We start from the raw sequence: 17,479 nt of genomic DNA on the forward strand, positions 1-17,479 counted from the left end.
GTTTGATATGTATTAATGTGCTTTTTTTTAAAAAAATATTTTTTTCCTGAAGAATTAGGTCAGAGTCAGAAGCCTTGATAATAGATCAGTCATATTAGGGTTAAAATAGGATGGCAACCTCATTATGACTAAGTTTTGGGTTTGTGTTTTTTTTTGCGTTTGACAACCGATTACAAGTAGTTGTGGTGGCCGCTTTTGACTGCAAGGAAATTGCACTGGCTGCCTGGTAGAAAGTGGCCAGTCTCCAAACAATTTTAGCCCAATTCAAATTGACTTTGGTTGCTCTGAGATGGGCAAAAGTTGTTAAATAATCGCCTTCTATTTTCAGTCTGAATGTTCAGACTGAATCAGTCTGCCCTGATGAGTGCAACTTGTTGGCGATGCATTTCTTTGCAGTAGAGTACTCGACTCAACTGACTGCTAACTGGTTGTATTGTTGTACCATTCCACAAAGTTTTTATTTTTTATTTTTTGTGGGATGGTACCAACAAATTTGTCCGCATCTGTAACTTTACTGCCTTGGGTTGTTGGTAGGGGTGGGTTTTGATTATCGATTTATCGATTAAAATCGATTCTGGCTTGGATAACGTGATATCGATTTTTAAATATAAATGTACTTTGCCCGAAATGCCAGAATCTCAGGTTAAACCTCACAAAATTTCAACAACCACCAAACAGCTAAAACAGTAAATGAGAGCAGGTACACGGATTCTGCACAAAGACGTAAACACAGCGTGGACCCGCCGACGGATCAGAATCAGTGAGATGTCGCCTTTCTCACCTGACGGCACGGACACGGTCGGGGCTGAAAGCTTGCTGATTCTGATGTTTCGGGTCCGCGCGTTGTGTTTATGCCCTTTTTGCGCTAGATTCTGAAGCTGCAGGTTTTTATCTCTCTCCAAACAATATTGACTGAACCAGATGCAAGAGAAGATCCAAACTTCGCTTCACGTAAACATCGTCATGAATTCCCTCTTACTTTTGCTGTTTTGCTTCCACCACGATAAAATCACACTTCATGCACAGCTCTCTCTCTCTCTCTCTCTCTCTCTCTGTACTTCAAGAACAGTTTCCCATCTAAAAATCTGTTTTCTGCATTATTCGCTTGCTCAAGTGTTTACAGCGCTGTCGGCCGCTGTTTTTTTTCCTTTTACTTACTTCCGAAAAGAAAGCCTCATTTCTGCTGTTCAATAGGCTACTGAACAAATGTAAACTTTTTAAAATTATGCAAAATTGCAAAAGGCTTAGCTGTGTCTCTAATAAAACCTCTGTAACTTTGCTCTGCTTCACTTCAGCAGCATCAGGTAATGTTCATGTGTTGATTAATGGTTTTCTTTTGTTTTTGATCTACTGCAGAATATTTTTAAGGTCATCTGCTATAAAATCCCAGGCCAGGAAAGTCGCCTTCATGTTTTTCTGTTTTATCCTCAGTTACTTTGACATAAAGGCATCTGCTGTGATGCTTACACCTTTGATAAAGTCTCGCAAGTGTCAGCTTTCCTTTTATAGAAATAAAAATATGGAAATGTACTGATACGTGATCAGAATTATAATATTTCTGACTGTCTGAGGCAAAATTTACCCGATTCAAATCGAATCGAATCAGATTGAATCGAATCGTGGATCAAATCGATTCAGGACCTTGTGAATCGAAATCGAATCGATTCTAGAAATCAGTGACGATACCCAGCCCTAGTTGTTGGCACTAGCTACACTAACTGGGTGTAAATTCATACTATATAGTCATTTAGATGTTGCATTGTTAAGATTATGTGCCTTTTCTTTTTGGTTGTTATGAGCTGATACATTTTCTAAATTTATTTGTAAGTATCACACAAGATGGAGGACGCTGTAAATACACCTCTCTCCTCTGGGAGCTCAAAATGTTTGGTTAGTCTGCCTACCTACCACCTTCCTTGACATTCAAGTCGGTCTATCGTAATCTTTTTGGATGAGTTTTTGTCATTGCTCTCTCGATGACAATCGTTCTCTTTGCTTTATTTCTTTCTCTTATAAGAGGGAGGTGTAGCTGTGGGAATTTCTACTGTAGCTAGTAAAACTGTTGAAAAATCTGATATGATCCTGCTCCCACCTCAACCCGTCCTATCTTCATCCTTTCTCCCCCAAGGGGTTGGGTGGTAAAAGTTGTATTGAACTGAGATCCACATCGAGTGTTTGTCTGCAGCTACTTTAACCATCACAGAGAGCTTTAAAGATGGTAGATAATTGTCTCAAAGTAAGAGTAAATTGGTTTTGCTAAACTTTGTAGCAGTGTAGTTACATGATTAGATCTTCAATATCAGCTAATAATGCTCTCTGTAGAAGTGAGCTGCAGATGAGTAAATTAGGCCCTAAGTTCTGCTCCACTGGCTGCCCAAGAGCTCCTACAGCATAATTTGTATCTTTCTTCTGTCCAAGTATATACTTCATTTGGGTGCACCAGTTTCTCATGCATGCCTCTGGCGGAGGCATGATAGGTCAGTTGGAATTTTTTTTGTAGGTGTAAATGGCTTTCTCTTGCAATGTGTTAGAGGCTCAATCCCACCTTAAGCAGCAGAAGAACATATGTTGCAAACCTGCCAGTCACTTCTAAGATGAGCTAATACAATTTGGTAAACTAGATTTGGCATTTCAGATTACTCATGATGCCTCTTACCAGAAGCACTGCACACTGTTTTGCATATACTTTTTTATTTTCAACCTTCCTGTGATCTAAATAATTTTAGATGTCCATCTGGTATTCATACATATGTATAATGAAGTAAAGGCCCCATACAAGAACATAAAAAAAAGATTTCACTCATGGGTTATAGACTTATTCTATTGCATTGTACATAATCATATGGCTCCATTTAGCTGGAGGAAGTCAAGTTCCTTTTTAATAGCGAAATGCAAGTTTAAGCTCGCTGCTCAGTAATTAGCTGTGTGACTGTGATTCTATATGACACCACGGGCCATGCAGCGTTAAATATAGTATGAAGTGGAGCAGAGAGGGAGATAAATAAGTGCTTGTAGAAGATGAGCAGGCAGAGTGTAGCATGGTAGTAATGAGAAGGAGGCAGGGAGGGGTGAGAGAGAAGGGGAAACGGCGGTAGAGGTGAGTTGGTGCTGAAAAGGTGGTGAAAAAGCGTGGAGGAAGAGGAGCAGAGAGACAGAAAGCAGAAAATTGAGCTGCTGAAGAGGGTAGTTAAATTCAACAGCTGGAAATGTGTTCTGAGCGTCTGAAATCTGAAGCAGACTTTTCATGTAATGGAACAGTAGCTATTTCAGCATAAGTGTGCGCATGATCATTCATCCATACGTGTGCATAATGTCACAAAGCTATCTACTTGAGCAGCATTTGTCCACTGTGAAGGTTCATTTAGAGTTTCCATTAAATGCACTATGTGAGGTACCTGCTTGAGTAGGCTTGATTACCTTTCTCACTCATACAGTAACACTGTTCTTAGTGGCTGAGCTTCATTTAACAGAGAGAAAAGTGTGGATGGAATATGGAAATGTAAAAAGACTCGGGGAACGGATGTCGAGCAGAAACAAATATTAATTAAATTCTGTACTCTTTAATGGTATTTATATGCTAGATGAGTACAAAACACATACTGAGGCAAGAAAAGAAGAAACTTATTTCTTTTTTATTTCAAATGAAAAAACTTAAGTGGTAGTTTAATAATTAAAGAGTATATTTTTGACAATACTCTCAGCACTTTGTGCAGCACATGAAGTCGAGTAAAGCTCACCAGACAGTGGTAACCCTTTAAATTTGAAATTTCAATATCACTCTGCTGTACAAGTATATATACTGTATGTATTTATTGGCACCCTTCATAAAAATCTACTATTACTCAGGCTCCTAGTCATTATGATTTAGAACATAAGGTTTTCTTGACACAGTTGACATATTATGGTATGCTTCTCAGTGTGATGCCTGTGGCTTGTAAGGGCTCTCACTGTGTGTGAGTTTTCATGTTCCTACTTTTAATTCTTGTTGACTTTGGAAAATGTATGTTTTAAAAGAGCTGGAAACTACAGTACAGTTTAATTGACTGTTAATCCGTTGAATATACTTCACTGTGGGAGTTACAAATACATTTAAAAAGGAAGGTCCTTGCATGGCTGTAACCAGCTATGAAGTCTGGAGTTTTGGCAAGAAAAATGGCATGAATCAGTGTGTGACACACTAGATCTTTGTTGTTTTATTTTGTTTTTATTCATTTATTTATTTATTTAAGACTAAAGGGATTCTGTGAAGTTGTGGTTTATACACACAGCATTCATCTTCCATATTTTATATATAGTGTTGCTCCTGCAAAAAAGAAGCAAGCTGTACAAAATAAAGTCCTTCATAGTTTTCAAAATCCCTGGTTTTGGTGGCATGCACCTCTAGGACCTTCTCTAGCCTTTTCTACTGGTCAGTGGAGCACAAGTGCTATGCCTTAAATAGAGAAAAAGTGTTGAGCTCACAAACTTCTAAAGCCTGATTATGGTCTTGGGTCCTTGTCTCCATATTTGTCTCACTCTTTGGCTGGATCAGAATCTATTTTGGTACCTGGCATTCATTTTGTTCTCAGTCTTGTAAAGTTTTCCTGAATAGATCTCGCAGGGTTGTTATGCACAGACCTTGTGGATGTTCCATTTACACTTTGTGTCAAACTGACGGACGGACTCAAAAGGTGTATAATCTGTTCTTTGGCCGACTGAAGTACTGGTAAATACGAGCTGCTCATGAAAAGTAATTTGATTCTCTTGCGTCTCTTGTTTTGCTGGATTGTGGGTAGTAAATGCTTGCGTTCCCTCACTGTGTGTGGCAGGTGCTGTGTGTGTGTGTGTGTTATAGGAACGACTGTGCATCCTGCACTCCTTCGTCTGTGCTCATGGGCGCGGTTGAATATGTCTTCATACATACCAAGTAACATAATCACCACCACCAATTACCAACCTGCAATTTTCCCCTTTACCTTCTCCCCTCTTTGACCTACTGAAGCATCCCATAATCTCCCTCATCATTGCCATTCCAATGGTGTCGTCACTTCCAAAGGCTCTTCCCCTATCTCCTCGACCTACCCAGTAACCCCGAGGGTGACCTGGAGTTGAACCTGCAACCCTTTTCCCATTAGGATCAATACTGAGATCTGAGCCGTGCCGCCAGTGTTCTCAAATCCTGCTGCAGCGCCTCTGGCATACTGATGTGTGCGTGTCCGTGTGTGCACGTACGTGCTCAGAGGTTATATGGAGGTAGTGGGGGGTGAGAGAGAGAGCGAGTGAGAGAGAGGGAGATAGAGCTTTGCAGAAAAGGCTCGGCAGTACCTGAGTAGGACAGTTGATGAAGTGTGTGAGTACATAGAGCATATATATGTGTGTATGTCTGTGGGTTTTTTGGGAGGTGATTTTAAGGGCAGACTTTAAAGTGAACGTGGTGTTTTGTTTAGTTTTTTCTTCTGTAAGACTCAGGGACTAACAGACTCAGTATTTGTGAGGGTTTTTTGAGTCATGTTTGTGATTTTAACCTTAATGACCCCTCGCTCTAAAAGCATATTGGAAATAATTAAGCCCTTCAGATAATTATTTAATTGTAAATTATTTGGGCCTTATATCATTGGATCTGTTACCAGTCCATGGTAGGACTGAACAAAATGTTTGACCATAATATAATATATGTTATTTAGTATAAATTTTCTTCAAACACTCCTTAAACTTCGTCAAGAAATTAGTAAGTGTGCAGACCATGTGTGTTAAAAGACAATACAAAACCTTTGTCAGCAGGATCATACACTGTGAGTGAATTCACTGAAGTTTATCTAGATTAAATCCCTGGTGGAAAATGTTAAGAACACTTCATTACTCCTGTTTTAAAGTCAAATGACAACCACCCATGAGTCCTGAATTTACTGCATTGGCCTCCAGTTATTCATTTATGCATTAATTGTTTTGTTTTTTTTTTTGTTAATTTTCTATTTCTTCTCTTTCCCTTTTTAAAAATATACAGTAATGTGCAAAAGTCTTGAGCCACATATCATTCTTTACGATTTTTTTTGGAAAGAGCCAGACTTTAAAGTGATCTTCAGCAATAACCTAGGCTTGAAGGTCTTTTTAAAGATTTTTTGACATTGGTAAATGGTAAATGGCCTGTATTTGTATAGCGCTTTACTAGTCCCTAAGGACCCCAAAGCGCTTTACACAACCTGTCATCCACCCACTCATACACACATTCACACACTGGTGATGGCAAGCTACATTGTAGCCACAGCCACCCTGGGGCGCACTGACAGAGGCGAGGCTGCCGGACACTGGCGCCACCAGGCCCTCTGACCACCACCAGTAGGCAACGGGTGAAGTGTCTTGCCCAAGGACACAACGACCAAGACTGCACATTGGCTGTGTTTTCACTCAATGTTAGTTCAGTTCTGTGTCTTTTGGGAAGAATGTTTTTTTTCCTTTGTTAAGCCACTTAACACTGACCTATGAATCATTCAAGCATAAAAAGGCACCTAACTTAAGTGAACCAGTGGTGTGTCTACACATAACAGACAAATGTAGCAAAGAACCAATGTTAATTTATATCTTTTGGTACTTTGTTAATAGCAGCCTTTTGCAAAAACACATAGTTAGTTCCCATTTCTACCTAAAGAGGCATTAGCCAAATGGATAAAAGGACATATCTGAAAATGGTGTCAGTGTGAAAAGTGACAGACCTAAAAAACTATATATAGCAGACGAAAATTGCCTGAAAGAATCTGAAAAGAATCCAACAAAGACCTGACACAGGACCTGAGACATGCATCTTCACCACCAGTGTTAGTCAAGTTAGTTGAAAATAGTAATTAGTTACTAATTACTGATTACTTCTCCAAGAAAGTAATCCAGTTACTTTACTGATTACTTATTTTCAAAAGTAATTAGTTACCTTATTACTTAGTTTCTTTTTAAAAAAACATGATACACAACCTGAATACGTAATAAAGCAATAGACCTTTCAGCCCAATTCTATTTTTTATGCATAATCCATCATATAAAATTTAATTAAATGAAAAAGTGTCCTTTTAAATTTTTTTATTAGTTTTAATCTTTTAACTTTATGCACATTGCATCAAGCAGAAATTAAATTATATGCAACAGTCTTTGACATAAAGAAATTTGTTTAACATTTAAACCTATTTTCTGCATATTCCAGCATATAAAATAAAATTATTTTTTGTGTTTACACTCACTCTTTCAAATAGATGCAAGTAAAACACAGCAAAAAATAAATAAAAACAAAGGTTCAGCAGCACTGAGTCCTGTCGCTCTCAAGTCTATTTTCACCTGTTTAGCAGGAGTGGGGCCGGTGGAAGTTTGCCCAGTGGAATTGGATGTGGTAGCCACAGCGCTCATGTCAGTGGGGGGATCCGGGGTTTTCTCTCTGAATTTCACATTCCTGTGGCAGCGTGCTCGCTGCTTGCTAAGATTTGAACTTTAATTTTTCACTGTAGAAAGAAGTTTTCTTCCCACGCAGAGTGTACAGCGGACGCTAATGTTTTTGTCACTTTTTACAGAATCCAACTTAAAGTAATGTAAGTACTTCCAACCTTTAAACGCTACATGGTCGTACTCTCTCCCGCACTATTATTCATTGTTGATCTACACACATCTGTTACTGCTCATTTTCATGAGACACTCTTACAAACAAAATCACGGTTTAGTAACGCAGGAACGAACCTGCTTACGGGAAAGTAACAGTAATCTAATTACTTTTTTTGCAAAAGTAATAGATAGATCAGGCTATGAGAATAATGGTGGCCATACCAAATATTGACTTTCATCAAGCTCATTAGAATTATACAAACGTTTTGCTTTATAACCTGTATTTCCAGGTATGCTTGCATATGTTTCAATAAATTTTCTACGCTCCAAGCAAAATGTGAAGAAATGAGGGGTGGCTGAGAACACCCATTTAACTTTTCATCATCCTTCATTGTCCCTCATCTCTGTTTTGTTTATGTCTCTGCAGTTGAGTCCAAGTATTATGAACACACTACTGAAGGGCACCTTCAACGTGACGCTCAACAACCCTCTGAGTCCCAGCTGCTCCCCCCGTGTGGCTGATGGGCCTTTAACAGCCCACAATGCCATTAAAGCAAGCACACCCAACACCTTTATCGCCACCATCAGTTCATAGAGTTCTTTGTGGGTCAGAGTTTAAAGATGAAAGGTTAGTGGGGGGAAAAGGTCAGTTCTCAGGTCATTACATTTAAATTCATATTCTGAGAAAAGTTGAGTTTTCATGAATATTGATGTTATGTTCATTCTGTTTGAATATATAGCAGATAACAAGTGAGTAAAGTTACAGTTTAATAACTGAAAACAAGGTAAGTTTGTTCATGTAATAACAGAAATGTGCAATTACAATATGTATTGTAATTCAATATCAGGCTTCAGGAGGTTTTTAGACTAATTGTGAGAATGACAGTAACATTTTTATATGTTGTATGAGTGCATTTCATTATGCATTTGGCATAGTTTTTACTCCCAGCCACTTTTTGAAAGCTTATGTCTGCAATCTGTCCAAGCTGTTTGTTTTACTGTGTGTGATATTTGTGTTTGAGTGTGTGTCTAAGCCCAGAATGGGCTATCAAATAACAGAGAAGTTCCCTAGAGCTGTTGTTCTGGTAATAGGTTTCAGTTTTTCAAGTGCTAGAAATTGCCCTCAGAGTAAATTACAGTTCATTTAAGCTAATTATAACAGCCAGTATCTTTTTAAACATCAAATTTACAGTGCATAATGCTGACTGATTAACATATTTGTTTTTCCTTAATGTTTTAGGCAGCACTTTGGAAGAAGATGACTTTGCATTATTGTCACAGAGTGATACTGTATACCTACTAAGAACATTTCATCTGAAGTTGGCTGTTGTGGATTATTTCCCCCTGTATAAACCACTTTGTATATCAGTAACATTGATAAAGGCATTCATATGAATAATGCTTGAAATGATTTGTTAACTTGTTATTATTCCATAGGGCATGTTGTCTTAAGTCAAGCATCGAAAGATCCAATCTGGCATAAATGACTCAAATATTAAAAATGTTGTGAAGGTTTTGCTACTTTACTTTTTTTCTTGTTATAGTTAATAACAGTAAAGCTGGATGAATGCTAGCACAGATCACACCCCTGATGGGGCGTACACACAGGAAGAGACAAATGGCGATGTAGCAGCTAGAGAAACGCCAATAAAATCTAATGACTTGTGTAGATGACAGTCAATGCAACTGTTGGTGACCCTAAGTGGGCGGGTCCTGAGTAAAACTAATCTGGACTTTGAGGCGAGTGATTGTAGCAATCAATGGGAGTGGAGGATACTGCTGACTGATGTACGATGGTGTGGGAAATACACAAGAGAGTTGCCTACTAAACCAGAAGCTGACCCACAGTTAAAGTGCTTGGCGAGCAAACTGCTTCATATATGATTAATCTTTGAACTCACACATGATGCATCTTAAGGTCATGAGAAGCTACTCCTTAGTTAATGCCAGTAAACCAGCACATTTTTAGAATTCATATAAATTTGTTGCCATACAGTAGTGCTTAACATGCATAAGTCATGAAGCAAGTATTATGTATATTTGCAATGACTGCCAAAGAAACAAGTGTGGAAGTCACATAGACGTGTTGTATGTCCTCGCATTGATGCACACATAGACATGCTGCACAACATATACATCTAAACCAACAGCAGCTGCCTGTAGAACTATATTCTCCTTGTAAAAACAACGCTACAGCTTATCTACTGTGGAATTACCTGGTGCTGTACACTCAGTTTTACTAATCATGCACAGAGCTGAGGTTTGACTGCGGTATGAAATATTAAGTGTACTCGCTGTTGGGCTTTGATATACCTAAAAGCGGAGACGGGCTGAAGAGTCGAGACGAGGTTTTATAGTAAAGCTATGTGGCACCGTGATGGGAAAAAAAAGAGAAAGAAATAGTTAACCTTAAAGAAATAGTTTGATGTTGCTGGAGAGCACTTATTTGCCGTTGTGCGTTTGCAGAGGGAATGGAACGACTTTCATATGTCTGTGAAATATGGGGCTTCAGCTGACCGGCCACTTTTCACTCTGCTGGGAGTGTCTTCTGATTCAGACTGCTGAAATCTTCAGCAGCAGTCTGAAAATACTTTCTCAAATCAAGGATGTTTTTTCACTCGACGTGTTAGGAAATTCAAGCCTGCTCAAAAGTTCCTGACCTTGTGTAGGTAAGATGGGTGGATGTGATGAGGTGATAGAAGTTTGTGATGCTGGATGAACTACTTTTACTGGCAGTTACTACCGGAGAGTGTAGATTTATGTCTCTTACCTCCGCTGATTGCTCGGCATAAATCAGCTACTCATGGTTGTGTGAGTTCTTCCTCACTTTCAGACAAAGTTAACAACAACAAGCGTTTTAATAACCTGCAGTAGAAGCACAGGTGACACTTTGCGTGCACATCTTGTTGCCAGGATGCAGTTTGGCCATCTATTTAAAACAAAAATAAAAACCGTTCCATCAAATGACTCAAACCACCCACTCCCCCTTTACTGTGTGGGATGTCTCTTTGCCCTGCTGTGTTCAAAATGTTTCTCTGAACATTCAGAGTAACAGGTTGGACTGAGTACCATGTCTCTGATTGTTCCTGTGGGCCTTTTAGCCTAATGAGGTGTTTACCCCCTATCATTATTCAGCTGGGAGCGGAGCAGAGGGAGGTGGGGGAGGAAATGGGAGGGAGAGGAGAAGGTAGAGAGAGGGAGGTGAGATGTAAAGTAAAACCAAGACAGAGGGAAGCATAAAAGAGGATAGGGTTGAAGAAAAGGAGTCCAGTGGAACATGGAAAAAAAAAAGGGAAAAAAAGAGAGATTGTATACAGGCAGAGGGAAGATCAGAGAGAAAAGGAGCGCCAGAGGAAGAAAAAAGCCGGAGAGGAAGGGGAAAGAGCGTGGTGTTATTTATGCCTCCCTCGGCACTCGTTTTTACCTTTTTCCCCCCTGCGAGCTGTTTTACATCGGCGATCTAATTAAATCAAATAAATCACAGCACACGCGCGCACACACACACATACACAATCACGCACACACAGCTGCAACTGCCCCTCCTGATTCTCAGATCATGAACATCTCCTTCCCATACACCCTCCGAATAAATCTCGATTATGGTGCATTACACGGCACATCATTCATGTTGTTTATAGGTCTAAAATATGCAAACAGACCAGGGGCATAAAAGTGATCGATGCACAAATGGGTTCTTTTTTCTCTTCAGTTCTCATCTCTCACACAGCACCAAGCACTGTCACTTACACATGTCTTGTGTGGGATGAAGAAATATTGTATTGTGTCCTTATGCTGTGTCCTGATGGTGGCTATTTATTGTCTTTGGGAGATAAATGCATTTTTACTACCTCATTTACTAAAGCACCGTCTCTCCTTGTGAGCCCTTATTAAATATAATTAACTCTGCCAAACCTTGAAACTGTCCCTGACAGATCTCTTGATAATTGTAAAATGGGGGTAAGTTAATGGGTGCTTTTACTGGTTACTTTTGTACATGAAATGCATGGGTGGAAAAAAAGACACAAAAAAACTAACAGCTGCTAAAGCTTTCTTTCCCAAAAATAACTGCTTCAGGGAAATAATTGTTTGGGCATATGTTGTCCAAATATGTTAGCAAATGTATAATTTTTTGGCCAAACCAAGCATAAAATTAACATTCATATTGTGTGATAAACACTGTTATTTAGTGAAGGCATATCAACGTTTCAAAAAAGACAAAACTGCACAAATTACTAAATAAGTCTATCATCGTGATGGTTTGAGTATATGTTTTTCTCTTTCTCTTCACAGGGTAACGGTGAAAATAAAGTTTTTCCCAGTAAAAGGATTTCACTGGATTATTCATAGTGAAACTAGCATTCACCATATTATTAATTGTAACTTACAAAATGTTTATTTCAATGTGTTTAAGTGCTTGTAAGCTTTTGTATATCATTAAATGCCATTTAGGTTAATTAACAAATCCTTATAAATTTTATTGCTTTGATGTAAACACACATTTTTTATGATCTTAGGGGCTTTCCATCACATCCACATGTGTCACCTGGTTTTAACACAATTATATATTGAATTATATTGAAAGTATAGTGTACTGGCTCCATTGTGATACAGTGAGAAGAACAGTGAGAAGAACTAGACAGGGTTACATTCTGTTTTGATGCTTTTTGATGCACGTTAAAATATTTTTTTAAGGTCACAAAAACTTGCCAGAAGTTAAACTGGTTTTATCAATTATCAGATCACTTTACCTCTCCTTTTTTCAATGCATGCAAATCTAATGGGATATATTCAACTGCAACTGTTGTGTAATGACAGCTACACAGCTTGGTGGAAAGCCAGATTAGCCGGTGACTTTAATTAAAGAAGATGTACAGTAGTCCAGAAGAATCAATCTGCAGGTTAACGAGCGCTGACAAGGGCAGAATAGACTGTGAGGCTTTATTAAGATACAGTGAGAAGAACGAGCCAGGGTTACGTTCTGTGGTCATCACTTCTGAACCCCTCTCTCTTTCCTTCTACCTACCTGCTGTGGGTGATTCTTGCCTTAAAGTAGCACAAATTGGCAAATGATGGATATTTGATTTTTTTATTCTTTAATTTTTTATGAGCTGTCAAGCAGCTGCTTGATGCTGATGCTGCTTCTTGAGAAATTAAGTTTACCAAACAATTAAATTCTCTCAAGAGTAAAAACTTGCTTATTGTACTTGGATTACATGGAAAATACTGTCTTGGTCTTGACTACGCTTCTGTGGCTATAAGTATTCTGGTACACTAGCCTCCGTAAAGCTTTTTAATGCCTTTAGCGTTTCTTTCTGTCTTTGCCATCATCCACTGAATATAAAAAAATCTCATGATCTCCCAGTGTTTTTGCAGGTGCGTGGAGCTTCCTTCAGATTAATAAAACATGCAAATGTGATTCACACAGTACTAAAAACTAGCTGCCCCCCCACCCCTCCAAACATCAACAGCTTCAATCAAAATATATTTCCCAAATCTCTGCAGCTCCTTTCCTCAGTACTTCATGCTGACGTAATTTCTGAGTCATGCCATCAACTTCTCCAGCGCCTCTCACTCTGTCTCATCACTTGCAAATCACTAATTAATACATTTGTGTCTGAGAACTGTCTCCCTTATTTGCTGAAGTTGTCAACTCTGTTTTTTTAACACTTGGCTGCTCATACTTTAACACTATTATACTGTATCTACACCACTGACACTGATACACTCAGCATCAGTGACTGCTTGTTCCTGGTGTATTAGCAGTACTTTTTCATTAGCACGTTTTCTTCAGGAGACTTTACATATGGCCACTCCTTCACTGATGTAAAGAACTGTACACTTTACACACAACATATTTAAACTCAGCTGCTAAACACTCAGAATCTTAGCTTTAGTTGATTGCATGACGAAGGTTATTTCACTTATTTACATGTTTAGGCTTTTAAAAACAATAGAGGAAACTAGCCTTACATAGTTTACATAGTTTTGTTGTAATGATGATTCCAGAAGTTATTTAATAACTGTAATACTTGAAAACTGCCTTTTTTGTTTATTTGTATGCCAACTACATAATCAGGAGCTAAGCAGCCAAACTTGACACACAAGTTCATCATAAGAGACTGAAGATTCTTATCTACAGCAGATATTAAGATGTCATCATCATCACCCTGTAGCAACGGGCTAACACGACCAGTTTTTAACATTTATGTAACTATAACAGCTTATAAAAGCATTATATCAGCTTTATTTCACCGCAGTAAAATCTAATTTAGCTCCACAAAACTTCATTTATACTTAATGTATTATGATACCATTGGACACCTGGCAACCACCTAGCAGCGGGTTAAACTAGTATATGTTGATGCTACAATATTATTTGGGCTATTTATGGTGTTGGCATAAATGCAACAGATCATTTTATTTAATGACAAAATAAGTGGGATTTAAATGCATGGCTATTTCTTCTCCTGTTATTTTCCTTATTTTTGTTTTTTTGAATAACATCAAAGTGTTAGCCATTTCTTTTTGCAATATGCAGGTTGGGTCAGATTAGCTTATGTTGATGTGACACTACATTAAGCCTTTTCTCCAGCTGTGTAATTATTTTAATCATTATCAAAACAGTATTACATTAGGTTGCTTCTCCTCATGCACTGATTCACTGTTGCACAGCTTTTAAGTTCTCTGGCCACATTAGCATGTGTATGGAGCATTAGTTAACATTTGACTGAGAGTAAGTGGTATAATGCAGTTCAGATTAGTTCTGTGAGACATCTCTGAAGACTGATAATTTCTATGAATTCAGAGTATTCTTATTGATATTCTGTACAGCACATGTCGCTGAGCTGTTATTGACTACGTATGTTAACACTGTTACTACACAGGTCCACTTGCTGCTTGTGAAAGATTCCAAGCTGTGCAGTATGTGGGCTTTAAAGGTTATCTGTGTTTGAAGAGTATATTATATGGCTGCGTGTGCTAGCATGTTCTTAATACACTTGTGGATATTTTTCTAATGTTCGCATTTAGATGTATGATTTGCCTTTGAGCACTGATTCATACCCTAAGAGTCTGAGCTGTGTAGCAGAGTATATTTTTGTATGAATGTTTGCAATGAATATATGAAGTGTATAGCAATTCTAATGCAATCAGTGCAATAGCTTGTTCATAATTTATATCTTTACAAAGATAACTTTCAGTCTTTACTGAGACTGTCAGAGAGATATTGATTTAACTTACTGCTCATTATATAAAACCATGCTAAATACTGGGTAGGACTCTCAAACAGCCTCACTTTCTCTTCTCAGGGATACATAATTACAGATTACAGATACAGCAAACTGGTAGAACATTATGATCACTGACAGGTGAAGTGAATAACACTTATAATCTCTTTATCATGGCACCTGTTAGTGGTGGTATATTAAGGTGTGGTGGTCAGTATCTATCAAAAGTGGTCTAAGGAAGGAACAGTGGTAACCCAGCGTTCTGCTGGGAAACCTTGGGTCCTGCCATCCATGTGGATATTACTTTGACAGGTACCGCCTACCCAAGCATTGTTACAGACTACGTACACTCTTTCATGGAAACGGTATTCCCTGATGGCTGTGGCCTCTTTCAGCAGGACAATGCACCCTGCCACAAAGCAAAAATGGTTCAAGAATGGTTTGATTAGCACAACAACGAGTTTGTGGTGTTGATTTGACCTCCAAATTCCCAGATTTCAATCAAATCAAGCATCTGTGGGATTTGCTGGACAAACAAGCCTGATCCATGGAGATCCAGAAACTACAGAAAACCTTCAGGGGTCTAAGATAGTCCATGCCTCAACGGGTAAGGGCTGTTTTGGCAGCAAAAGGGGACCAACACAATATCACACAAGTGGTCATAATATTATACCTGATCGGTGCATGTTAGCTGCGCACTGATGCTGCTAATATCCAATTCTGCCACATCTGGATGAGTCGACGCACACACACACACACACACACACACACACACACACACACACACACACACACACACACACACACACACACACACACACACATACACACACACACACACACACACACACGTGCACGCACGCTATGGTGTAATATTCACCACACAAACTCGTGTAGTATAGGATAAGGATGTGTAAGTACAAAAAGTCACACCTTATGTCCTCTCTTGCAATACACTTAAAAAAGAAGCTTTTAGCATTCTTGATGCACGGAAAACTCAGAGCACCTTACTAGGAACAGCATACAAATAAAAATCATGTTGTTTATTATTCTTCTTATCCTCTTCATCCTGGAGTGGAATATAAGGTCACAACAAGTTCCCTCCATTTAACCCTTGCCACATCCTGAGCTGAACCCCAGGTGTACCCCATCTCCTGTAACCTCCTACTGCTATGCCCAGCATATTAATGCACAATGCAGTAGAAGTCATCGACTGTAGATGAGACTACCACACAGAAGGTTTTGGCAGGCATTTATGTGTCTACGGACAGGGTTTTTTTCAGTCATAACACTTTTCCGCTCTGTGTTTAACATCACAGTGAGTTTGAATATTGGTGTGGTTCAGAAACTTAGTGGTGTTGTGGATAGTGTGAGACTATTACAAGGTGGACTTTAGTTTCCTATTACATTAGTTCATTTCATGAAGTTGTGAAAGTAATGCTGAGATGTTGTTATATGTAAGTGCTTTGTTTGCATTAGAACACTTGGGTGTGAGAATTGCGGTCGCTGAGCTGATTGAAAATAAAGAAACCGAGAGTGTGAAATTGCATGCGCACATATTGTGTTTGTGCAAGCTTTTTGTGACTACTTCATGAATGCCTGTGAGCTTCCTTTGTTGTGCATATGTGACAGAGAAGATAATAAAGAACGGCTGCCTCCGTTTCTGCGTGTTGGCAGATGCTGGGAAAATGTGTTCTTGTCACGCACCAAGCTTTTTCAGTGTGTGTGTGTGTGTGTATGGGGCTGTTGGGGTGGTAGACCATGTGTGTGTTATTGTGACATATTGAATGTATCCCTGAGCTCTGTTCACTCCAGCGCAGTGGGGCCTGTTGGCCACTCATCTATCTTCCTGGTCTTCGCTGTTGGCTACGGTGATCCTGATTGGCACTCATTACCAAACCCCGGTGGGAGCACACGCCTCATTGGTTCAGAGCAGATTTGAGGGTGGGTTGAAAATGAAGGCTAAAGAAGTGTGTGAGTGTGTGAGGATTTTATTGATGAGACTGAAGTGTATTCTGGCTGATGTGTCACTTTGGCATGATTCATGAACTTAGAGATGTTTGAAGAAATGACAAATGTTCTTGTGTGCATTTTTGTGCCATTTGCTTACATGTGTTTACCTTCCTGTTTGTGTTTGTGAATCTGTGAACTGTGTGACTGCGTGTATTAGCCCATGTACGTATGTGTGTGTGTGTGTGGGTGTGTGTGTGGTCTGGGTGTGCCTCTCATCATGCCTTTTTAAGTAGCGGGGCACTTTAAATGGAAATGTACTTGACATTTAGGAGGAGATGCAATCAGCGCCCATTAGAAAGCAGCTGATTTCCTCCTCAGCGTTCCTCACTGACATTGCTCTCTCTTTCCTCCCTCCTGCTACTCTCTTCTTTTCCATCTTACCACAGTATATCATTTCTTTTTCAGACTTTTTGATTTATTTCCATTTCCTCGACATTCGGCTGACTGGTCCTTCTCTCTCCTTTTCAATCTAATTTACCTGTACGCCCTTCCCTCCTCCTCCTTTGTCTCTCCCCATCAGGGCATTGTAGTTCAAGAATAGATGTCTGATTTCATTTCCACATTTTCCTGCGTTCATCTCAGTGCCATTATCAAGGCTCATTCTTGAACAGATTTGTTTGGAACGTTGTCTCATGGCAAATCATGCAAAGTAGAGAATCATAAATATAACAGCACACAAACAA

At 39.1% G+C, this 17,479-nt stretch overlaps 1 protein-coding gene across 1 annotated transcript in view; it reads left to right on the forward strand.

Annotated features, from left to right (window-relative positions):
• The window catches only part of stpg2 (sperm-tail PG-rich repeat containing 2), a 64,698-nt gene extending 55,983 nt beyond the window's left edge, over positions 1-8,715 (forward strand). The window contains exon 14 of the mRNA XM_063490490.1: positions 7,985-8,715. Within this exon, the coding sequence (XP_063346560.1) occupies positions 7,985-8,152 (168 nt within the window). The 3' untranslated portion in view covers positions 8,153-8,715. The remainder of the gene's footprint in view (positions 1-7,984) is intronic.
• The last annotated feature ends 8,764 nt before the right edge of the window (positions 8,716-17,479 follow it).

This window comes from Pelmatolapia mariae, linkage group LG12, assembly GCF_036321145.2.
Source record: "Pelmatolapia mariae isolate MD_Pm_ZW linkage group LG12, Pm_UMD_F_2, whole genome shotgun sequence".
NCBI lineage: Eukaryota > Metazoa > Chordata > Actinopteri > Cichliformes > Cichlidae > Pelmatolapia > Pelmatolapia mariae.